Source organism: Trichosurus vulpecula, chromosome 2, assembly GCF_011100635.1.
Source record: "Trichosurus vulpecula isolate mTriVul1 chromosome 2, mTriVul1.pri, whole genome shotgun sequence".
Classification (NCBI taxonomy): domain Eukaryota; kingdom Metazoa; phylum Chordata; class Mammalia; order Diprotodontia; family Phalangeridae; genus Trichosurus; species Trichosurus vulpecula.
The window spans coordinates 374,202,744-374,229,859 of NC_050574.1; the positions used below are offsets into that span (position 1 = coordinate 374,202,744).

General features: G+C 37.5%; 1 protein-coding gene across 1 annotated transcript in view; it reads left to right on the forward strand.

Annotated features, from left to right (window-relative positions):
• The window catches only part of NCAM2 (neural cell adhesion molecule 2), a 295,617-nt gene that overhangs the window by 240,177 nt on the left and 28,324 nt on the right, over positions 1 to 27,116 (forward strand). Inside the window, exon 15 of the mRNA XM_036744902.1 lies at positions 22,618 to 22,798. Within this exon, the coding sequence (XP_036600797.1) occupies positions 22,618 to 22,798 (181 nt within the window). The remainder of the gene's footprint in view (positions 1 to 22,617; positions 22,799 to 27,116) is intronic.

Genomic DNA, 27,116 nt, shown 5'->3' on the forward strand with positions numbered 1-27,116 from the left:
TTTAAAAGAGTTAGAAAATTTTTATGAATGAAATGAGATTACTACAAGAAAATGAGATCACTACAAGAAAAATTGGAAAAGAAATGAGAGCTACAGAAGAAAGAATTGGAAAGGGAATTAACAACTTGGCACAAGAGATACAAAACATTGCCCAAGCCAAAAACTCCTAGAAAATTAAAATGTATCATATAGAAGCAAATGACTCCATTAGACAACAAGGAGTATTAAAACAAAGTCAAAATACTGAAGAAAAAAAAAGAAAATGTAAGGAATCTCATGGCAAAAACAACTGACCTAGAAAACAGATCAAGGAGAAAAAATTTAAGAATCAGTGGATTACCTGAAACATGACCCAATAAAATAAAAGAGTGTGGACATCTTATTTTGAGAAGTAATAAAAGAAAACTGTCCAGATCTCTAAGAACTCAAGGACAACATGGAAATGGAAAGAATTCACTGATAATCTCCTGAAAGAAACCCCCAAATGAAAACTCTCACCATCCAGAGCTCCCAAGTCAAAGAAAAAAAAATACTTCAAGCACCAGAAGGAAAAATTCAAGTACAAAAGAATCACAGTAGGATCACACAAAATTTAGCAGCCACCATTGTAAAGGAATGTAAAGGCAAAGGTTTAGACTTGTAGTCAGGAATAATTCATCCAGAAAAATACAAGTATAATTGTAGTGGGGGTAGAGGGAGAGGGAGAAGAATGGACCTTTAATGAAATAGAAGACATTCTTGATGGAAATACCAAAACTATGTGGAAACTTTGATTAAAACTAGGAGTGAAGAGAAACACAAAAATATAAACATGAACAAACAACAATAAGGGAGTAAACAAAGACAAACTGCTTACATTTTAATATGGAGAGATGATATGTGTGGCCCCTCTAAATGTTCTTATCATCAGGGGTGAAAGAAGGAGACGAGTTAGACAAGACCTGGGAGTGGTTCTGTTATGTCTTGATGATCTTAAAAGAAGAATGGAAAGTAGAAAGAGAGGAACCTGCTACTTGGAGAAGGGAAACAAAAGTCAGGGAAAATTACCTCATATAACCTTAATCGGGATACTCAAGTAGAAATTTATCCAGAGAGGGAGCAAAGGGTGGGGGGACCATCTGACATTTGGCTGAAGGAAGAATAAATACTCAGAGACATACATGCATGCATACACACACAGAGTTGGGTACAGAAACACATTTAACTCAGGAAAATAAGAGGGCAGGTAGATTAAGGGAAGGCTTAATCCTAAACAAAACAAACTCTAAGATGTATAAAAAAATAAAGTTCTATTTGACGTGTCAAATAACTAGCATCTGAAGAATTAATTGGGGAATAGCTGAACAAGTTATGGTATAAAAATATGATTCAATACTACCATGCTACGATAAATGATGACAGGGATGATTTTAGAGAAACCTGGTAAGTTCCATATGAACTGATGTAGAATGAAGTGAACAGAACCATGAGAACAGTTTGTACAATTTCAGCAATATTGTAAAGACAAACAACTTTGGAAGACTTAGGAATTCTGATTAGTGTAATGACCAACCAGAATTTCAGAGGACTAATAATGAAACATGCTACCCACCTCCTTATAGAAAGATGAAAACTCACAGTGCAAAATGAGATAACTATATACATATGTGTGTATATATAAAGACATACATACATTATATATGTAAATATATGTGTATGTATCTTTTTGACGTGGCCAATGTAGACATTTGTTTTGCTTGACTAAACATATTAGTAACAGAGGTTTTATTTTTCTTTTGTTCTTGGGGGGAAAATGGGTAATCAAAATTTAACTGATCAAAAAAATAAAAAATATTTTTAAAAAAATAAAGTAACTTGAGTTTTCTTTGATTAAGTAATTTTAAAATAAAATAATTGAAGTACAGCAGTCACTTATGATCCACTATTCAGCATGGCAGTGAGCTACATATTTTCAGTCATTCCCTCTGCATGGGGTCCTATAGATCCTGAAGGGATGGGAAGAAAAAGGAACAAGCATTTATCAAGACTCATGTGTTCCAGGCTCTGCACTAAGTACTTTATAATTATTATTTCATTTGATCCTCACAGCAACCTTGTGAGAGTAGATGCTGTTATTATCCTCATTTCCTAGTTAAGGAACCTGAAGGAGACAAAGGTTAAGAGACTTAGCGAATTCCAAACACAGTGTTTTACCTACTGCACCTCCTATCTGGAGTCATATATAATGGGTAAGGTCAAACTTAATGTTTGCAGGGTCCAGGGTTACCTTGATTCTTGGCCCCAGAAGTCATCCTTTAAGACAACAGCTTCCACCAACTCAATTCAATATTCTCCTCTCAAGTACATCACTGCATTTGAGTATCCTTCTGGAGCACAGCTACAGAAAAAAAAAAACAATTAAAAATTCAGCCCTTTCATCTGTCCTCTGCTAGTGGTGGTCATATTACCTCAGACTCCTGTGATCAAAGGATCTTCATCCAGGTGGAACAGATTTGTCCATGGTTCCATTTCTTAGGTTTTCTGTAGGTCTTTCTGACCTGTGGTTCATGTGTGAGAAGATGTTCTGGCATTAGTAGAAGCTGAATTTTTCTGAACTTGGACATCCAGTCCATTCTCAAATATTCTCATTCTTTTTAGTAACTGCCCACAAATCAACTATTTCCTGTCTCCTGCAATATTCATTAGTTGTATGATATTCAGTATTTACTGTGTCCTCACAGACCTTTGTTTACTTGTCAGTTTGACCTTGTCTACCATCATGCTACCAATATATGGAGTTAGCTGCCCACCTACATCACAAAATTGAGGGGGCTTTTCTCCTTTCTACTGGATGGGATAGCTAAATTTGAATGGTATCGCAAACTCCTCCTCGGTACCTTTCCCAGTACCATTATGCTCTAGAATTTGTAAACATTCCTGATACTTGATTTTAGCAACTGATGATTTCATTCCTTTATACAACAGAAGCTATCCCAACTGTGTAGACCCTGCCACAACTGCCATTCAAACTGGCCCATTCTAATGCCACCATTACTTCTGAATGGTGTTGGTCATAGCGTCTACATAATCTTCAGTCTCTCTTCAGTCATCACAATCCCAATGGTGAGATTAAAGGAAGGAATGCAGGAAACATAAAGAGAGCACTCTTTTTGTCCTGATGCCTGGCATACTGCCCCAGAGCACATGTGGGTCAGGAGACCTTCCAATGTCTTCCCTCTGATCTAGAGAGAATCATAGAAGTCTCATTTCCCATGGTTAGCTTCGAATTCCGAAGATTTCTGAGACTTTAGATCCCCCCAGAGATGGAAAAGGGGATGTGTAGGCACAGGCTACATATTTATCTCTATGTTTAGCCTCTCTTCACTCAGTGTGAATGAAGAGAAGGGATGAAATTAAGAAGTATCTGGGTGACAGAGGTCATGAACCCAAGTGCCATTTTATAGCAAGTAAATTGCAATAGTAACAAAATGCGTGATGTGTGCATTTGATCACATCTGGGATGAGGTGGAGAGACAGTGATACAGGTTTGCTTCAGATCTGTGATCTCATTGGTGAATGAAACTTCCTAGGAGAAAATTCCTTCTATTGATGTGTATTAGCACTTGTCACACAACTTATAGTTATAGAAAGTAGCCTGGGACACTGAAAGGTTAAATTACTTGCCAGAAATCACATAGCCAGTGTGTGTCACAGATGGAACTTGAAGCTAGGTCTTCCTGACTACCTCCAGTATTACTGTTCCCATTTTACAGATAGGGAAAATCAGAGTCAGAGAGGTTAAATGACTTGCCCATGTTCATACACCTACTTTTAGAAGCAGTAAGTGAACCCAGATCTTCTGGCTTCACATCTTGCTCTCTGATAACTATACCACACTTCTTTGGTCAGCGAGACATGAGCGGCAATGGTGATGTTAGTAGAAAGAGGAGAGAAATTAAAATTGTACTAGGTCTTTCCGTGCACTATTTTCCACTAAATCTCAACAGAAAATTTCAATCATAGTCTGAAAAAGAAACAAAACAAAAATGATAATTTTTCTTTTGAGTCCCAACATAGGATATATCAAGTATATCCTGGGTGAATCCCCACAGTATACTGCCCTCAGGTCCCTCTGCCATCCTGACTTTCACTGACTGCCCCACCCCACCCCCAAAGATGATTGATTACCTCATGTTCAAGGCATTCTATGGGTCCACTCTCCTAAAACTACAGCTGACAAGTCCCCACAAGTGCCTTCACCTTCAGTAGTCAAGCAGAGAACAAAAAGACCTCAAAGCAAAGACACTGACTGAAATGGCAGTGCAAGAATAGTAATGATAAGACTTTCTCCCCATAAACCTAAGGTAAACTCCACAAATACACATGTTAACACAGTAGAACTTTAACACAGGGAACATTTACTTCAAAAGGTGTAATCACAAATATATAAACTTATTCCCCTACCATGTGAGAGACGTCCCCTTTTTTACCATCTCAGTCTCTGGGTAAGGGAAGAGGATTAGGTTCAAAGATTAGCTTGGTTCCCATAGAACACAGTCCCCAACACCCTGGCTTCTTCAGGTTTCTATGCTGCCTGGCTGACTGTACCATCCCACCTGCATTCCTGGTTCCAGGGTCATCTTGGCACAAACTCCCAGGTCTGTAGGGATCACTTCTGGCACCAGGACAGTAACTGAGGAGGCCAAACAACATAGAAGAGAAATAAACACCACCAGGTCTATTTCTCAGAGACAGGGTAAACGAGAGGTAACAGGGGAAAGGCAGTAATCTCCTCTCTCTCCATTTCAGTTCATGGCATTTGCACTGGGCAAAGAAGAAAGGAGTTACAGCCCAAAGAGCATACTTGAAAAGATGGCAGGAAGAGAGCAAAGGGCTCTATTTTGCTACTTTTAAAGACAGGGGGCCAATGTAGGAGGCTCTCCCCACACATATGGTAGGAAATGCAGTGGGTTCTATGTTGACCAAACTGGCCATGCTCAAAAAGCCAGTCTAGGTTACACACACAAAGTCAGTGAGTACATGCACAGTACACACACACACATACACACACACACACACACACACATGCACGCATGCACGCACACACATGCACATGCACATGCACACATACACACAGAGTACACAAGTGGAGAAGCACACATGGGAAATACACATAGCCAAGAAAACTCATACATCCAGCACTACAGGACACTGATGTTTTTTCTCATAGTCCCTCCATGCTGTCCCCCCTGGACACAGCGCCTCTTCTGGGCAGGTTTATCAGCTGAGTTCCATGGGCCTGCTCCTTTTTGCCACTCACCTTGACTCTGCAGCTAGGTGCTATGGGTCTGGTCTCCACTAAGGGTAATATCTCCTACTAGTGAGTTTCTCTTCTATTCTGATCTAGAGGGAAAGAAGAGGAGAGGGAAATTCTTCCTTCCCTCTACTACATTCTTCTGGAAGAGGTACAAGGGAAAAACCAAAGAACAATTGCCTCCCAAGAACTAGGTTCTTCCTCCATGACAAACATCCTTCTCAAAACTTGCTCGTGCTTTTTTAGGCTACCAGGAGCCAAGCTGATCCTTTAGCCAACCAATGGTTTATATAAATGATGTCTTTTCTTTATCATAGAGAATATCTGGCCCTGCAAGTCAATCAAGTTAAGTAAGAGACTTCTTCGGGCCTCTTAAAGGAATAAAGACATCTAGGTGGCATAATGAACAGAGTGCTGGACTTGAAGTCTGGAAGACCTGAGTTCAAGTCCTGCCTCAGACATTTACTAGCCACATGACCCTAGGCAAATCACTTAACCTCCCAATTTTCTCATCTGTAAAATGGGGATAATATTAATGCCTATCTTGCAGGGTCGTTATGAGGATCAAGTGAGGTGACATGTGTAAAGTACTTTGCAAATCTTAAAGCACTATATGATTGCTATCTGTTAGTAAACATTTCTTTACAATTTCTATACTCTGGTCCATCAAAGACTGAAAGGGCTGAATTCCTTTGAAGATGTGAATGGGCCACTATCAGTTTTGCACTTTTTCGAATCCATGATGAAATCATTCAGGGTATAAGCCACTCAAGTTTTCATAGCCATTAAAAGCAGGACATGTAATTGCTCAAAGTCTGAAAAGGAAAAACACTTTAAAACATTATTCATTATCTGTTAACTGCCCTTTACATTCCTATAATTTTATCCAGTGAAGGTGAGAGCTTAATTGCTCAGGGGTCTATTAATCATATTCCCACTTTAACTGCATTAATCCATTGCTGAATATGATTGATATCAAGCTATGGTGGCTCCACAAAAACATATTAAACAGTTTCTCAGTATCATGGAAGATTTCTCCAATGATATCAAGATAACATTTTGGATTCAATAATAAAAATTTTAATGTTCACCAAGGAAAAATAATGACTGAAGATTTTGATATTGAATCTGGATGTCAAATTGAATGAGTGAGCAAAGCTAATATGATATCTTGTTTTCCTCCATACAAGGTAAATTGTTTGTAAAGCTATCACTCCAGTTCTAGAATTCACACTTTAGAAATATCTAGCACTCACACTTTTAAATTGCCCTCCAACCCCAAGACCTCTCCCTCTGCTTAGATGGATCCCCACAACACCTCCATTTAAGGAGGGCCCCCAGGCCAGCTACATTTCATTCATCTCTATGCTGGACTCTGGACTATTTCTGTCATGCCTCAGATTTGGTATTTTCATTTTTCCCTTACACACGCATCTTTTCAGCTTCCTCTTGTGTTATCTCATTAGAATATAAGTTCCTTGAGAGTGGGGACTGTCTTTATTTCTGCTGTATTCCCATTTCTTATTAGCACAGTGCCTGTCTAAGTAAGTGTCTAATAATTGTTCATTGATTTAGTGACTTATCAAGTACAAGGCTATGACTATTTTTGTCACAATCAATAAATCAAAGCTTATTGGGGAAAACATATTTAGAGCAAATAGCAGATGTACAAGACCAGCTTTAACAGGCACTTATGCAACAATGGAATAGATTTAGAATCCAAACAAAAACCTTTCCATATTAGTATCATAGGACCCATCATACTGAGATAGCTCAGAAAGATGAACAAAATGTCATCAGAAAAGAGGCAGATAAATGATAGATGTTCTTAGAGTGTATGATAACCAAGTTGGTAGATGATCTTAGAGTATATGCTAAGTAGGCAGGTAGGTGGTGTAGCAATGGTCCTGGAGTCAGAAAGACCAAAGTTCAAATATGGTCTGAGACATTTAGTAATTGGGCAATCCTCAACACATCACTTCGCCTCTGTTTCCTCATGTGTAATATGGGGATAATAATATCTCCCAGGATTGTTTTAGGTATCAAAAGAAATCATTATAAAGCTCTTAGCATAGTGCCTGACACATAGTAAGAGCTATATAAATGTTAGCTATTATTATTAAAAATTTACAAAGATGGGTGGAGCCAAGATGGCAGCTGGAAAGCAGGGACTTGCCTAGGGCTCTCCCCCAGGACCCTCCAAACACCCATAAAAATGGCTCTGAACAAATTCTAGAACTGCAGAACCCACAGAATAGCAAAGGGAAGCAGGGCTCCAGCCCAGGACAGCCTGGATGGTCACTGGGAAAAGTCTATCGCTCGGAGCTGGGAGAGGAGCAGAGCAGAGCCCAGCGTGGGCTGTACCTGGACCAACCAGACCAGGAGCCAGGCGGAACAGGCCCTAGTGCCCTGAATCAGTAAGCTGTGACAATTACCAGACTTCTCAACCCACAAACACCAAAGACAACAGAAGAGATTAGTGGGAAAAACTGTGGGGGACAGAGTGAAAGGAGTTCGTGGTTTGGCCACTACCCCGGGGCAGCAGAGGTGATGCAGCTACAGAACTACACCTGCAGTTGCTTCTGGCCCCAGGGCCACCTGGTGGGAGGAAATAAGTGACAGACCCGAGCAGGAGTGCAGAACTTGCTCAGATCTGAATTGCGGTCAGGGTTGGTGGTTCTTGGGGGAGAAGGAGCACTGGTGTGGCAGAGCTTGCTGTGTAGAAATATCTCTGAAAACAACAGTGCAGGCCCTCAAGTTGGGACAAAGTACTCTCTATTCTACAAGCAGTCATAGCCCTACAAAAAACTCAAGGGTTAAGTAGTTGGCTGGGAACATGGCCAGGCAGCGAAAATGGACTCAGATTCAGACTCAGACTTTGGAATCTTTCTTTGGGGACAAAGAAGACCAAAACATACAGCCAGAAGAAGTCAATAAAGTCAAAGAGCCTATATCAAAAGCCTCCAAGAAAAACATGAACTGGTCTCAGGCCATGGAAGAGCTCAAAAAGGATTTGGAAAAGCAAGTTAGAGAAGTAGAGGAAAATTTAGAAAGAGAAATGAGAATGATGTGAGAAAACCATGAAAAACAAGTCAATGACTTGCTAAAGGAGATCCAAAAAAATACTGAAGAAAATAACACCTTAAAAAATGGGCTAATTCAAATGGCAAAAGACCTCCAAAGCGCCAATGAGGAGAAGAATGCCTTGAAAGGCAGAATTAGTCAAATGGAAAAGGAGGTCCAAAAGACCACTGAAGAAAATACTACTTTAAAAATTAGATTGGAGCAAGTGGAAGCTAGTGAGTTTATGAGAAATCAAGATATTATCAAACAGAACCAAAGGAATGAAAAAGTGCAAGACAGTGTGAAATATCTCATTGGAAAAACCACTGACCTGGAAAATAGATCCAGGAGAGATAATTTAAAAATTATTGGACTACCTGAAGACCATGATCAGAAAAAGAGCCTAGATATCATCTTTCAAGAAATTATCAAGGAGAACTGCCCTGATATTCTAGAGCCAGAGGGTAAAATAGAAATTGAAAGAATCCACAGATCGCCTCCTCAAAAAGACCCCAAAAAGAAAACTCCTGGCAATATTGTTGCCAAATTCCAGAGCTCCCAGATCAAAGAGAAAATACTGCAAGCAGCCAGAAAGAAACAATTTGAGTATTGTGGAAACACAATCATGATAATACAAGATCTAGCAGCTTCTACATTAAAGGATCGAAGGGCTTAGAATATGATATTCCAGAGGTCAATGGAGCTAGGATTAAAACCAAGAATCACCTACCCACCAAAATTGAGTATCATGATTCAAAGAAAAATATGGATTTTCAATAAAACAGAGGACTTTCAAGCTTTCTCAGTGAAAAGACCAGAGCTGAATAGAAAATTTGACATTCAAACACAAGAATCAAGAGAAGCATGCAAAGGTAAACGAGAAAGAGAAATCATAAGGTACTTACTAATGTTGAACTGTTTTGTTTACATGCCTACATGGAAAGATGATGTGTATAATTCATGAGACCTCAGTATTAGTGTAGCTGAAGGGAAAATACACACACACACACATATATATATACATATATACATATACACACACACACACACACACACACACACATACATATATATATATATATACATATATATATATATATAGGCAGAGAGCACAGGGTGAGTTGAATATGAAGGGATGATACCTAAAAAAATCAAATTAAAGGATGAGAGAGGAATATATTGAGAGAGGGAGAAAGGGGGAGATAGAATGGGGTAAATTCTGTCACATAAAAGTGGCAAGTAAAAGCTGTTTGTTGGAAGGGAAGAGGGGGCAGGTGAGGGGGAATGAGTGAATCTTGCTCCCATCAGATTTGACCTGAGGAGGGAATAACATACACACTCAATTGGGTATCTTATCCCACAGGAAAAGAGGAGGAAGGAGATAAAAAAGGGGGGATGATAGAAGGGAGCGCAGATAGGGGGAGGAGGTAATCAAAAGCAAACACTTTCAAAAAGGGACAGGGTCAAGGGAGAAAACTGAATAAAGGGGGATAGGATAGGAAGGAGCAAAATATAGTTAGTCTTTCACAACATGAGTATTGTGGAGGGGTTTTACATAATGATACACATGTGGCCTATGTTGAATTGCTTGCCTTCTTAGGGAGGGCGGGTGAGGAGGGAAGAGGGGAGAGAATTTGGAACTCAAAGTTTTAAAAGCAGATGTTAAAAAAAGTTTTTGCATGCAACTAGGAAATAAGATATACAGGCAATGGGGCATAGAAATCTATCTTGCCCTAAAGAAAGTAAGGGAAAAGGGGATGGGGGGGAGTGGGGTGCCAGAAGGGAGGGCTGACTGGGGAATGGGACAAGCAGAATATATGCCATCTTGGAGTGGGGGGGGTAGAAGTGGGGAGAAAATTTGTAATTCAAACTCTTGTGAAAATCAATGCTGAAAACTTAAAATATTAAATAAAAAAGGAAACAAACAAAAAAAAGAAAAAAATTTACAAAGATACTTCTTGAACAAATAGATACAACTTCCTTCAGCATTAATCTAGGCTGATAATAGGTGCATACTATGGATTTGACAAATGTAATAGGTTTGCCTCCTAATAGAGTCTATAAAATGGCTATGATCCAAAGAGATAATCAAAAGACCCTCCAGGAATGACAACCACATGAACTCACAAAACAATATGCTGAAAAATAAGCATCAAACAAATGGTTGAGTCTTTGAATTTGTGTACAGAAAGAAAGGGTAAGGTAAGTATATGATAAGGGTAAGAAGTAAGTAAGGGTAAGAAGGATAACTATGTAGTTGTGATACAAGAACAGATCATTGACATCAGAAATTAGAAAAATCATTATCATTTTAAGGATAGGTAAGCAAAGAAAAGGTAGAAGCTACGCAATATATTATTATAGGTTGCAAAAATTGAGCACATGCTGAATATCTGGCAAGACATAATTGAGTGACCAGAATTATACATCAGAAGCTGGGTTCTGATATGGAGTAAGGAAAAAGAGAGGGAAATTCCTCCCTTCCTCCACTGAATTATTCTGGAAAAGGAACAAGGGAAAATTAAAGGTTGATTGCCTTTCTTGAGCTGAGTTCTTCATGACTTCCTTCTCAGAGCTTGCTCATACCTTTTAAGGCCACCAGATGCATATCTGATTCTTCAGCCAGCCAATGGCTTGCATAAATAATGAAGCTTTCCTTCTGCATTGAAAACCTTATCCTACAATTCCATCAAGTTTAAAATCAAGGAACTTCTTCACACCTCTTAAACTAGTGAAGAGGTCTAGATGGCATAATCAATAGTGCTAGATTTGAAGTCTGAAAGATCTTAATTCAGAGTCTGCCACAGACACTAATTCATTTTTCTATATAAATTAACAAATTTGTCATTCAGTTGTGTCCAACTTTTCATGACCCCATTTAGGGCTTTCTTGGCAAAGATATTGGAGTAGTTTGCATTTCCTCCTCCAGCTCACTTTACAGATGAGGAAACTGAGGCAAACAGAATTTTTATAGACAGTTTCTCAAATAAAGATCTCATATCTTAGATACGTAAAGAATTTTGTCAAATCTATAAAAATGTAAGTCTTTCTCCAATTGATAAGTGGTCAAAGGATACGAACAGGCAGTTTTCCAATGGAAAAAATCAAAACATTTTATAGTTATATTAAAAATGCTCTAAGTCATTATTTATTAGAGAAATGCAAATTAAAACAATCTTGAGATATCATTTTACACCTATCAGATTGGCTAAAATTATTGAAGGGGAAAATGACAAATGTTGGAGGGGATGTGGAAAAATTGGGACACTCATTCATTGTTGGTGGAATTGTAAAATGATCCAACCGTTTTGGAGAGCAATCTGGAATTATGCCCAAAGCATTATTAAACTGCCTATACCCTTTGACCCAAACACAACTACTAGGTCTATTTCCAAAGACGATTAGGGAAAAAGGAAAAGAACCTATATGTTCCAACATGTTTATAGCGGTTGTCTTTGTGATGGCAAAGAACTGGAAATTACAGGGATGCCCATAAATTGGGGAATGGCTGAACAAGTTGTAGTATATGATTGTGATGGAATACTACTGTACTATAAGAAATGATGACCTCAGTGATCCTAGAAAAACATGGAAAGACTTGCACAAAATAATGAAGAGCAAAATGAGCAGAACCAAGAGAATACTGTAACAGTAACAGCAATGTTGCTTTAAGAATAACTCTGAGTGAATAAGTCATTTTGATTATTATAAATACCCAGATTAACAAAAAAAGGACATACAAAGACACTAACTGCATCCATAGAAAGAACTGATAAATAGAAGTATTTATAAAATGATTTTACATATTATATATATACATATTTGTGTCTAATGGTAGCCATCTGTAGGACATGGGGTGAGGAAAAAATTTGCATGATAATACATATTGAAAAGGAATATTTATATATTTAAATAGGAATTTTATGTATTTAATATATTTAAAAGAAATAGCAAATTGTACATAGTAGATTTGCAATTTTATGTGCAATCATCTCTTTTTATTATACTGTTATAGAAATACATGTTTTATCCCATAAACTAAAATAAAATAAATTTTTAAAAAAAGAAACTGAAGAAAACAGGATTAAGTGATTTGCCCAAGGTCAGACAGTCAATAAGTGTCTGAGACTGGATTGGAACTCAAGTCCTCTTGACTCTGGGCCCAGCACTTTATCCACTGTGCCACCCAGCTGCCCATATTACAAATATAGACCTCAAATTATCCTTAAGAATTCCACAAATAAACTGTACTGAAATAAACGCATTATCACATTAAAAAAAACTGATGCCCAAATTCTGACATAATGTTGATTCATAAGGAATTAAGAACATTTTTGATAGATAGCACCATAACAATTCTCATATGGAATGAAAGCTCTCCAAATAAGAGTCCTTGTGTTAGACATCAAAACCATGTGGGAACAGGATGAAGAACATACCATTGCTGTCATCATGTCTCTTCCTGTGGTTGTCCCAAAGATGCTTTTTTTAGTGACCCTAACAAAGATGACCTCATATTCTAACATTTATTAAATTACATAAAGCCATCATTTTATCCACATCTATGCAAGAATTCACAGAAGACTAAGAGCAGGGTAATGAATTATGCTAGGACCATTTTTCTCAATGCTATTGAGCATTATGAAAAGACAAATTAACAAATTTTAAAATCCAAATAAAAATCAATGATGAAAATGAAGACCCCCCCCAAAAAAAAAGCCAAATCATCATTTATATCCTGAGAAAGTGAAGGAAATGGAAACATGATAAGCAAAGAAATTCCAACCCAGGTTATACACAGAGGGACTTCATGTGCCTTATTTTCTTTCCCTTATACTTCGCCCCCACCCCATTAAAAAAAAGGCTGTTGTAGCAAATATGCACAATGAAGCAAAACAAAATCCTACATTGGGAATGGACAAAAGTGTCTGGAGATAGTGATGTACAAAAAGGAAAAATAGAGATCAAAGACTTAATGCTTAAATCTGGAAATCAAACTGAACCAGTGGGTGCCACATAAAGCTGAACCAGGGAAGCCACATAAAGCTTTCAAGAAGAAACTGATTATAAAACAATAGCATTTTGAATTCAAAGCTGAACACAAAGAACGCTTTATAGCAATAAACACCTACACAATACCATCCTTAATGTATACTTTTGGCATGGTTAAATTGAACAACAAGCACAAGCTGAGATGTGCCCAAACAAAACCCATATGATGTTAACAAATCACAGGGCTCATCAACCCAAATTAGTTATGGGAAGATTCACAGTTTCTTATCAAAAAGCACAAGGAGGCTGAGCTAAAACAGCAGAGTAGAGGAAGCTTTACAACCAAGCATTCCCCACATTCCCCTCCAGACAACTTTAAGGTAATGTCTCAAATCTAATTCTGGAGTGGCAGAGCCAAGGAAAGGTCAGAGTGAGATATTTTGCCAGCCCAAGACAACTTAGGAGATCAGAAGGAGAGATCTGTGACACTCAGGTGAGGCTTGGCCCACAGTGCATATGACAGCAGCAGCTTCAGGAGCTCTCAGTCCAGAGACAGTAAGGGGATTGGACAACTGGTCAGAAAGAGATTACAGATGATGACTGTGCTGGCATGGCGTGCAGAACTAGGTGCTATTTGGCAACTCCATTGTCCATACCCACTTCCAGATCTCAGTTCTAAGGCAGAGATGAGTGCTTGCAGTTGTAAGGGAGCAGGGGCCCACTTGGGGAAGGACCAGAGTGCAGACTAGGAGAACAGTGACCACATCTCTCCCCAGATCACATCACATTGGAAGCACCAAAAACTTCCAAACCCCAAGAACTAACTCTGAAAAAAGCAGCACAAATAAGCCCAAAACTTGGGACAGTGTGAACCTCCCCACCCCAAGTTGACCAGAGTCCAATTTTAACATAAAGTTTAAAGTCAAGAAGTGGGGTAAGAAAATGAGCAAACAATAACCACAACAACCCAATCATAAAAAGCTACTGTAGTGACAGGGAAGATCAAGACACAACTCAGAAGAAAGCAACAATTTCAGAACGAGCAAAGCTTCAAAGAAAAATTGTGAATTGAATACAAGCCTGATAAAAATTCTTGGAAGAACTTCAATATTATTTTTAAAATCAGATAAGAGTGGTCCAGGAAAAACTGAGAAGAGAAATGAAAAGCAATGCAAGAAAAGTATGAAAAAACAACCACTTGGTAGAAGAGGCACAAAAAAATACTGAAGAAAACAACACCTTAAAAAAAAACAGAATTGGCCTAATGGTAAAAGAAGTACAAAACTCACTGAAGAATAGAACTCCTTAAAAAGCAAAACTGGCTAAATGGAAAAAGAGGTACAGAAGCTCACTGAAGAAAATAACTCCTGAAAAATTAGAATTGGGCAAGTGGAAGCTAATCACACCATGAGACAACAAGAAACAATAAAACAAAGTTTTTTTGACTCTGAATGAGGAAATAGAAGAAAATGTGAAATATCTCATTGGAAAAACAACTGACCTGGAAAATAGATCCAGGAGAGATCATTTAAGAATTATTGGACTACCTGAAAGCCATGATTTTTTTAAAAAAAAGTCTAGACATCATATTTCAAGAAATTATCAAGGAAAACTCCCCCAGTATCTTAGAACCAAACAGTAAAATAAAAATTGAAAGAATCCACTGATCACCTCTTGAAAGAGATCCCGAAATGAAAATTCCCAAGAATATTGTAGCCAAATTCCAGAGCTTCCAGATCAAAGAAAAGATACTACAAGCAGCCAAAAAGAAAATATTCAAATACCATAGATCCATAGTCAGGATCACACAAAATTTAGCACCTATAACATTAAAGAAACAGAGGGCTTAGAATATGATATTCTGGGAGACAAAGGATTACAACCAAGAATAACCAATAACCAACCTAGCAAAACTGAGTATATATCTTCAGGGGGAAATGTACATTTAATGAAATCAAAGACTTTCAAGCATTCCTGATGAAAAGACCAGAGATGATTAGAAAATTTGACTTTCAAATACAAGATGCAAGAGAGTAAATACTCAAGAGAGTACTTAAAAAAATAAATGTGACAAAGAAATCATAAGGGCCTCAAAAAGGTTAAGCTATTTACATTCCCATACAGGAAGATGATACATGTAACCCCAAAGGATTTTATCAATATGAGAGCAGTTTAAAAGGATTTGACATAGAGGGCACAGGTATGAGTTGATTATGTTGAGATAATCTTGAAAGCAATGAAAGGGTGAGAAAGAGGGATGCATTAGAAGAGGGAAGGGAGAATGGGGGAAATTATCTCATATAAAGAAAGGCACAAATAAGAGTTTTTACAGTGGAGAGGAAAATGGGAGGGGCAACCCTCGAACCTCACTGTCATCTGAACTGGTTTAAAGAGGTGAGAATACATGCACACATTTAGGTGGGTAATAAAATCTATCTTACCAAAGAGGGAAGAGGGGCAAGGGTATGAAAGGAGTGCAGTGATAAGAGAGAGGGCAGATTAAGGAAGGCAATAATGTTATTGTTGTTCAGTCATTTCAGTCCTGTGTGGCTCTTTGTGACCCCATTTGGACTTTTCTTGACAAAGTGGTTTGCCATTTCCTCTATTCATCTCCTTAATCTCTTTCTTATTTGTTTCATGGTTTGCCATTTCCTTCTCCAGCTCATTTTACAGATGAGGAACTGAGGCAAACAGGTTAAGTGACTTGGTGAGGGTCATACAGCTAGTAACTATGAGGTGAGACTTAAATTCAGAAGGATGAGCCACCTAGCTGCCTTAAGTGTGATATTTTGATAGTTTATAATTTAAATATTTGCCTGTGATTTTAAAATAGTGTATTCGTTACTCCTTACTCATTTTAAATCTAAAAGATTACTCCAAGTAAAGAATAATAAAAGAAATGCAAATGAAACAGCTCTTAGGTTTTAACACACACAATTTACAAAATATTGGAAGGGCTATGGAAAAATAAACACACAAATACTTTGATGATGGAGTTGTGAATTGGTTCAACCAATCTAGAAAGCAATTTGGAATTAAGTGACTAAAATTTGCCATACCCTTGACCCAGAGAGTCCAGTATTAGGCAAAAATCCCAAGGAACGGAAGAATAGAAAGGCCCCATATAAAGCCAGATTTTTTTCTTTTTTTTTGCTTTTTTTTGGCAGGGCAATTGGGATTAAGTGCCTTGCCCAAGGCCACACAGCTAATACATGTGTCAAGTGTCTGAGGTCGCATTTGAACTCAGGTCCTCCTGACTCCAGGGCCGGTGCTCTACTCACTGCGCCACCTAGCTGCCCCCTAAAGCCAGATATTTACAACAACTCTTTTTGTAGCATCAGTGAATTGAAAACACAGTAGATACCATTTAATTGGGGAATTTCTAAACAAATTGTCACCTGAGTAAAATAGATAATAATTGTGCTCACATAAAATCTTATAAATGAAGAAAACTGAAGTATGAGAAGACTTAAATTAACTAATGAAAATGAAATAATAGAGGCTATATATATATATATATAGACATATATATGCAGAATGACTACAACAATGTTAATGGAAGCACTAAGAAAGACAGACAAAACTGAATATTATATAATTGTAACAACCATGAGTGACCCTGAAAAAAAGATAAGAAATTTCAGCTCCTTCACTTCTTTGCAGCGCGGGTGTTGAACATTGTTTACGTAACAACTTACGGAGAAATGTTGCTGGGCCAAAGGGAGCTAATTTACAATCAAATGGAAGTATAGCTGTGCATAAGGGACTTCCACCTACCAGTATATAGGAATTTATATTTTTTTTGCACCATGCCATTCCTTTTTGCCTCAGTTGTCTTTACATGATTAGCTGCAAGAACAGATATATGCTGAAGGGATACAAGAAGTAATGCCAGTAGCAAAGTGAAGTGCTGACTCTTGGGAGTCCAAGTTTCATTCTTTGAAGGGGAACTTACTGTTAAGACAGTGGTGAAAGTTGGAGTTGAAGCTGCATAGTGAAATGCTGTACCAGATTCTAAAGGACTCCATCCATGGTAACAGGAATCAATCGATGCTTTTCCATGCATTTGGGGGCTATAGTATGATGAGTTGGAACATTTTAGTTAAGAGAGAGAGAGAGGAATAAATTTTTTTGGCCTCAAAATGGCACCAGAATAATGTGGTCTGTGCTAAGTGTATTCAAAACATCTTTGTCTGGCAATACCACTATTTCTCCTCTTAATTTTATAAAGTTTTCATCCACAAGATCTATGAAATGAACTTATGCCACATATTTGGAGAGTACCTTAATTGCATTGACTTTTTTCTCAGGAAGGAGACTGTAAGAATCATGTCATACTGTTAACAGACCATTTCTCCCAGTATGCACAGGTTCCAACAAGGAGCCAGGCAGCTACTACAGTTCCTAAGGTTATATGGGAAAAAGTACTTCTCATTTTTTGACTTCCCAGCCTGAATTCACTCTGATCAAGGGAGAAACTTTGTAAACAACATGCCATCTTAGGGAGATATTAGATTGTGAGCTCCTTGAGAGCAGTGACTTTTTTCTTCCCTTTTTTCTATACCTAGTGTGTGGGACAAACCCCAGGCTCAAAATAAAAAAACAGAGGTATCTCGGTTTTTCAAAGGTAGAAACAAAACAGAAGCTTTATTTGATCAAGTCTCGTGAGAATTGGGCATCTCCTACTACCAGGGCGGAGATGGTAGTGCAGAGAGGCAAGGGGGAGAAGGCAAGCAAGGGGATATATAACCTTGTACAAACAATTCTAAGAAATTCCACCCCTAGAGGACTATTTGCTGGGACAGGTGGCCTCACAATCTATCCCAGAATAAGTTTACCCAATACTAGCATAGAAACTACAGAATTACCTTATAGGGAAATTTCAATGTTAAGATGATGGCATGGGAGTAGGCTAGGGGAGGGGGAGAGGGGGAGACCACCTGATTTCCCTGAAATCATATAATTTACAGAAAAACGAAACTTAGGCCTAGTGAGGTCTACATCCCAACTAAATTTGTACTATTTGAGTATTACCTTGCCTGATTTATCCATGGGAAGCTTTCACAATCTTGTATCCCACACACTAGCATTTAGCACAGTGCCTGGCACACAGTGGGAGCTTGATAAATGTTTACCAACTGATTGACAGATGTTGACTTTGGTAAAAATCAAAGCCTAAAAACATACCTCAGGACTCTGAGAGAGACCCATAACCTGAATGTCCCAACTACACTTTGCTAACTGTCCTTAGGGATCCTGAGACCCAAAAACAAAAATCTCAGGCCCCACAACAAAAGTCTCCATGGAGTCAGCATGTGGAATTTCTAGTACATACACACAATATTACCAAAAATGATTCCTAAAGTTTAAGAGAGAGCCATATGTGCCTGTTTACTTCTGCTTTGGAGTCGAAGAAAATGGAGAAGATTGAGAAATTCATGAGTATGTGTCTCAGTTAATAAATAAGCTGAAGGAAGTTAGCATTGTTCGCATGGCCTAAGCTCAAAGCTGCTATACAATGCCCAAATCTTTATTAATTTCTACATATAGGTGGGAAAGCTCCATCAGGAAATCATATAAAACGTGTGCAGAGATACACTGGGGAAAGGGAGAAGTAGAATAGGGTAAATTATCTCACATAAAAGAGGCACAAAAGAGCTTTTACAGTGGAGGGGAAAATGGGGAAGGGGTAGGACAGGCAGTGCTTGAACCTTATTCTCATCAGAATTGGCTCAGAAAGGGAACAACACACACTCATTTGAGTACAGAAATCTCTCAACCTACAGGAAAGTAGGAGGGGAAGGGGATAAAAGAAAGGGAGGAGGTGATAGAAGAGGAGAGGGTAGATTGGGGGAGGTGGTAGTCAGAAGCAAAACATTTTTGAGGATGGACAGCATGAAAGGAGAAAGAGAAGGATAAATGCGGAAAGTAGGATGGAAGGAAATAAAAAAATTACAGCAGGTTTCTCTGACAAAGGCCTTATTTCTTAAATATAAAATGTTTTAAAATTGTCTTTATATGTAATTGGGAAAAAATAAAAAAATTACACATCAGATAAAAACATGAGCAGTATATGGCAAATATTGCACACCACATTCACAGTAAAGAAACATAGTTCAGTAGCAATAATGCATAGTATAGTGAAACGTACTATATTACCAAAAAAGGAAAAAAAGAAATTTACATCATAACTTTATTATATTTTTTTAAAAGAACAGAAAGTTGTACATAATAGATTTGAAGTTTCATGTTCAGTCATCTTTTTTATTATACTGTTATGGAAATGTTTTTTTCCATAAATTAAGAATAAAATAAAATAAAAGCAAATGGCATACAATACATATTACACGTTATTTCATCAATGAAACAACATAATCATTTGCTTATATGAGTAACCAACTCTCCTGTTTGTCCTAATGCATCAGTCTGGTCATTACCCAAGTAATCCAGATGCTTCTACTGTGATTTCTTGAGTTTGTATATGGTTGACTATTAACTTCATGTAGTCCCATTTCTGAGTGACATTGGACAAGTCAACTGACCTCTCAGGGTCTTGGTTTCCTCATTCAGATCTAGAAAGTACCTTAAAGGCCATCAAGTCCAGATGATAGAAACAGAGCAAAAGAGAAAAAAAATGTTTTTAAAGAAACTAAGCTATTGGGTTATAAAGAACATGAGGCCAGGTATTAGAAGAGCAGAGTTTGAGTCTCAGCTTTGCTATTAACTTACTCTAACACCTTGGGCATTTCAGTTCACCTCTTGGGAACTCAATTTCCTGATCAGAAAATAAAAAGTGTGGGTTAAATAACTCGGGGCTCTAAAATTCTGTGAAGCTACTGAGTCTGAAAAGGTAGGTCTCCCAACTTTTTGATGAAATATCATAAATAGCAACATACTTTCAAATCCCCTTCTTACTGCCAATGCCAGATACCAGATAGACCATGATCTGACACAGAATAGAATTGCTATGTTGTCATACTAAACAGAGATGAGTATTAAAAAGAAAGGAGGGCAAATAGATTTAATCTTTAAGCTAAAGTACTATAAATTAATGATCGAGTCTGATAGAATTATTTAAACTTGGCTTTGCACTCTTAAAAATTATTGAAGACTCCCCCAAAGAACTTGTGTTTATGTGTATTATATCAATCAAAATTTACCTTATTACAAATCGAAGCGTCTTAATATTATTATGAAAATAGTTTTGACCTTGTGGACCTCATAAAAGTATCTCAGGGACTCTCAGGAGGCCCCAGGCCACACTTTGAGAACCACTGCCCTACATTATATTGCCCCCCAAGGGCCCATGTGCTGGTCAGTCTTTGGAGACTTGTTCTGCTTGTAGATCTGCCTCCAAAGGATGCTCCCTGTGAGTGGCATAATTGTGAGTGTTTAAGTGCTTGTAGATTGAAAGTAAAAAATAATAACTTACGTGCAAGTGTTGCTAAATTCAGGTTTGGCTAAATTAACTTTTTAAAATACCAATGAAGGCATTTGGTGCGTGAAAATTTTTCATACTGTAAGTGGACAATTTAAAAATGTTATAAAGATAAAAAATTACTCAGAAGAAATAAATAATATTATCATAATCATGATCTTTGTGTCCAGCCTGATAGATATAGATGCATATGCACACACAATACACATATATGTATACATATACACCTTATACCTATGCTCCAACTAATAGAAAAATACTTAGTATACTTTATATAAATAAATCCCAAATGCTGAAAATGCCTCAAGAAATATTGCTATTTATTTAGTAAGAGCTAAGTAAAAACTAGATAATTTCTCATAAATCTTAAAATTATTTTTATTGACCAGTAACATCTTTCAAAAACTAAGAAAGCTATAGTGTATGTATACATATACATACACATATATACATACATACATACATACATACATATATATGTATATATAAAAGCTCCTCTGCACTAATAAAGAATTGCCCACTAAAATCCATGCTACCTAAAAGCTAGCAGTGCTTCTTTTGTGCTAGGGCACTCACGTGCTTGCACACTCGCAGGCATGTGCACGTGTGCACGCGCGCGCACACACACACACACACACACACACACACACACACACACATATATTCTCCTTTCCCCGCTGCCACCCCACACATTGCCAAAGCTTCTTCCCCCCCACCCTCACCCCTCTTGACAGTCCCACACAGGCATGGTGTTGGGCTAGTTTTTTGATAGAAAGGCTCTTTGGTTATAGGAGGGTTTAAAAGGAGCCTAGCTTGGAGGACTATCAAGAAGCTCTACCTGAATTGTTGCCTTCCAAGGAATATTTTGCTAATATGAGTAACAGTCTGCTACGCTCATTCTAGAAGCAGAGGAGAATAGTGTTTTATTTTTATTGTGTTTCCTTTAAAATTATTTCTTTTAATCCACTGTTAGTAAAAGTGATTTTTACTGTGTTTGTGATCCTTGAGTCCCTTTTATTGCCTTTTACACTCAAGCCTAAAATCACTGGATTGGCCTAGTTTAGATCTGGCCCAGAAAGCTGGACCACCAGGTCAAACATCATCATGATGTCTTTATTGAGAGTTATTTTGAGATATGAGGAGAGGGCTTTCCAGACATTGTACTGTTGAAAAACATAGCACCGTCTTTCAATACATACCCCCCAGAGAAGAAAGGCTAAGATGTATGAAGTGTGTCATTGTTATAGGAAAACTAAATGAAACTGGGGTAAAACTTACATGAAGATCTAATGATATGCAAAATAAAATATGAAAAATAAAAGTTTTAACTGAAAATACTGGTTATATAATATGCTTTGGATACTCAGTTCTTAAGATTAACCAAGAAACAGCCATAATTATATGTATGAGCATTTGGCACTGCCTCGAAAAAGGCATTAATGTACTCTAGCCTTACTACTACCATCCATGTCTTTGCCAAGAAAACTCGTTAGACATTATGTTCCCCAGGGTCAAGAAGAGTCAGACACGACTGAGTGACTGACTGAACAACAACTAGCTTTACCATAAACATACCACTGTATCACAGACCTTCACTATCACACATGCATTACCTTAATATATAAAGATAAATTTACTTCTCTTAGGAAAATATCGAAAAAGAGACACCTCCAGATAGATATTCTTTTAAAAAGAGGCACCTACGTATTCTTTTATAAAGTAGACAATAATCTTCATAAAATAATTTTTAAAATATATCCTAACAATTACTATTTGAAAAAAGTTATTAGCTATTGGATATTCAAAGTGTGTTTTTTTCTCATTTTGACAGAAAGATAAGGAAGACCAGTGGCTTGAGAAAAAAGTTCAGGGTAATAAAGATCACATAGTTTTGGAGCATTTACAGTGGACCATGGGTTATGAAGTACAAATTACAGCTGCAAATAGACTTGGATACTCTGAACCAACAGTATATGAGTTCAGCATGCCACCAAAACCCAATATAATTAAAGGTAAGCATATCTGTCTTTGAATTATTAAAGCTAGAAAAATAGATGATATTGGGGTCACATGCCTTTTGATTACATTTAGTTGATTCTTAATTATAAAAATATTTAATTAAATGCTTTCTTTTCTATCAATAGTTGTATGATACACTCTACTCATTATTTCTAAAGTGGTGTTTTCTAACTTCTTCCATTGCACTGGAATAGTAACAAATTTTTAAGTTTATTATATAGCATGTATGAAATTAAAGGAGAGCCTAGCGAATCACTTAAATGACTTCTACCTCAAAGTTGTGCTTACATGCTGAAATTATAACTTCCATATTTTTCTTGGAGAATACATTTATGTTTTTAATATGCAGTCATATCCCTCAATACACATCACGAAATACAAATTTCATGACCTAACAGTGCTATTAGCCTTAAAACTCAGTTGGGTAGCAATTGTTAAACCTAAGTTGCATCTTCTGTTTGTATTAACTCTTTAAGTAAACACTGATATTTAACAATTTCTAATAAAGACTCTTTTGTTAGAAAATAAAATGGAAAAGTAATCTGTTTGGGACAATTTTCAAAATCTGAAAATATGAATTTTGCAGTTAGCACTGTTTTCTACTATCTATTCTATTTCCTGGATATTAATTTCAAGATGGCCCTAACTTGGGTGCCCTTTGTTAATAATCTTTCAAAGAAAAAGTATAATAAAAAATATAACTCATAATATACATAATAGACACTGACTTTTGCCTAAGGATTTTGTGTCACAAATACTAAGTGAAATTTAAACAAGGGATACATAGATGGTTCAACATTAGGAAAACAATCAACATAGTCATATTAAAAACCAGAACATCCAAAGCCACATGATCATCTCAATTGGTACAGAAAAAGCCTCTGACAAAGTACAATACTCTTTTATGCTACAAAATAGAGGAACAAAGGGACCTTTTAAAAATATATAAAAGCAAGCATCTATCTGAAACCAAAAGCAAACATCTACACAATGAAAATGCACCAGAACCTTTCCCAGTAAATTCAGAAGTGAAGCAAGGATTCTCACTCTTTTCACTGTTATTTGATATAGTTCTAGAAACACTAGCAACAGCAATAAGACAAAAGAAATAAATTAAAGGCACAGAGATAAGTAGAGGGGAGATAAAACTATCCCTGTTTGTTGATGATATGATGGTATACTTGGAAAATCCTAGGGAATCAGCAAAGATACTAATTGAGATAGTTAATAGCTTTCAGCATAGTTACAAAGGCTACAAAATAAATCCTCAAAAATTAACAGCATTTTATATGATAATAACAAAATCCAAGAAGCCATAACGGAAAGCAAAATCCCATTCTAAATAACTAGAAAATGCATAAAATATCTTGGCATTGACCTGCCAAAGCATACAAAAGACTAATATAGAGTCAATGACAAAATGATCCTTAAAGAAATCAAAAACAACTTAAATAGCTGAGTAATATTCAATGTTCTTGTTGAGGCTATGCCCAAATGATAAAAATGATATTGCTTCCAAAATGAATTTATGTTTTTAATGATATACCAATCAACATACCAAGGGAATACTTATTAGAACTCAATAAAAAATAATAACAAAATTTATTTGGACAAACAAAAGATCTAGAATATAAAGGGAAATGATGAAAAGAAATAGAGACAAAGGGGGAATAGCATTCCACACATCTAACTCTATTAAAAAGCAGGAGTCATCAAAACTATATGGTATTGGTTTAAAAATAGAAAGACGCATCAGTGAAACAGATTAGACTAGGGAGAATCAGAAATAATGGAACTCAATAACCCAGAGTTTGATAAAATGGAAAACATAAATGACTTGGGAAAAAAACTCCTTTTTTGGTAGGTATTGGTGGGAAAATTGGTGAACATTCTGGCAGAAATTGGTCTTATACCAACACTTTACACTATATCCTATTATACATTCTAAATGGATATGTGATCTTAATATTAAAAATCATATTTAAAAAATCAGAAGAGAAGCAGATCATTTACCTTTCCCTCCTATGGGTAAAATAGATATTCCTAGCCAAACAAGAGGTAGATGCAACTTCAGAAGATAAAATAGCTAACATTGATTGCATGAAACCAAAAGGCTTCTGCATAGACAAAATTAATACACCTATGATAAGAAGGGAAGTGGTTGAATGGGAAAAAAAATGTTTTTACCAAATTTCTCTGGTCAAGGTTTGGTATAGATTATATATATATTTATATATTAAAAAGTGACTAACATGTCCATATCTTTTGAACCAGACTCCAGGCCTGGCTTTATGTCCAACAGAAATTATCAATAAGAAGAAAGTCTTCCTATGCACCAGAATATTTATAGCAATACTTTGGGGCAGCTAGGTGGTTCAGTGAGTAGAGCACTGACCCTGGAGTCAGGAGGACCCAAGTTCAAATCCAGCCTCAGACACTTGACACACTAGCTGTGTGACCTTGGGCAAGTCACTTAACCCCAATTGCCCTGCTGTATCAGGAGGGCAGAGTTTATAATCTCAAAGAGGATCATAAACATGTCTGAAAGGTTCGGAACCGCCGGATATAAGAAACTCTCAAAGTAGAAGGCAGAAGAATCAAAACATTTATTTAGGCTCCACAGTAACCAACCCATGAACCAGAAGCCCCATTTTGATATGTTGATCAAAAGCTTCCAGGCCCAATAAGTACGCCTTGCAAGAGTAACCAGGAGGCTACAGAGAAGCATGATTGCGTAAAGCAAGATCATGCTTCCCCCTCGATGGTAATAAGATTACCCACTGGCCTGAAGTCTTTGTTCAGCTTCCTCCCGTAGGTCAGCTCTGCTACTGGCAGCTCCTGCTTCAGCTGTGTCTGTGGCTGTAACTGAAACTGTAACTGTCGTAACTGCCTCTGTAACTGCCTCTGGCTCCAACTGTCGCTGTAACTGTCGCTGTAATGGCCTGAAGTCTTTGTTCAGCTTTCTCCCGTAGGTTAGCTCTGCTACTGGCAGCTCCTGCTTCAGCTATGGCTGTGGCTGTAACTGACGTAACTGTCGTAACTGCCTCTGTAACTGTCGTTGGCTCCAACCGGAAAAGGAAAAGAGAGGATCTTCAAGCTGTCCTCTCCCCTCTTATAGGGTTTTTGACATCATCAAGCTCCGCCCGAATGACCAGGGCTGATTGGTTCTTGAGTTGGCCCCTCCCCCTAGCATAGACATTAACACCTCCCCTCAGCCAGCCCCATGACTCATCACACAGGAAGTTGTCTGCTTCCCGGCATGCTCCCCGGGCCTCCTGCCCCGGAAGAGCAAGCCACAGTGTCCAGAGGCTCAATGAGGTAAGCTGAGTCATTCAAAGAAAACAAAGGCCATTCTGGTTACACTCCACCCCTTGTTATAGGATACATAATCTAATCAGCCATGTATCCTAGAACATACATTGTGATCCAATTACAAAGGAAACTAAAACATATCATTCATTATAAAGCAAAACATATCATTCAGTGACATTCCCAAACATTGGTTAACGATTCAAATGTGATCCACCCCTAGGTCCCAGCAAGATAATCTCTTCAATCAATCATCCCCAAAATAATTATTAATAATTCAAATGTCCACCCCTAAATCCTTGTATCCATTACATAGGATCAATAATATCATAACAATAAAACAACACAGCAAGGATAACACAAAATAAGTAAACAGAACACTATCATCATTTCCACCCCCCCCCCCCTTGAACGATTGGGGCTCAAAATCTTGGGGTGAGGGGTGAAGGTCTCATTTTCCATAGCTTCTTCATGCTGAAATTGGATGTAGAGATGGCCCTGCCCCCAAAAAGTCCCATTCCAGAGGTCATTTCTTTAACGAGCTGGCAGGAATTCCAAGAATGCTACATGCTTAGGCAGTCACCGGAAAGTGCAGGGTGCTTAAGCCTGAAGGAAACAAAACTAGCAACAAGGTTAGCCAAAACAAAGGACAAAAAGAATAGTCTGTGAATCTATTATTATAACCTATTCACGGTAAAATATATGGTTCAGGGGTACGATCTGGTAATTATTTTCCCCTGAATAGACAACTGTTACAGTGTTGTCCTTCCCATGGGCTATAACTTCTGCAGCCTTTGGAATATCATCTGGCTTCCGTTTTACCCATACCTTAGCTCCTGACTTTATTCTATCAATGGAGCAAGACCCTTTTGCCCCTCTAGTAGTTATTTTGGGAGGAGGGTCAGTTTTCACAAAGGGTATTTTTTCACAGGGGATAATAATGACTTGAACCATCCTATCATTTCTACAAAATTGTACAGGTTTTTTACCCATATTCTGGAG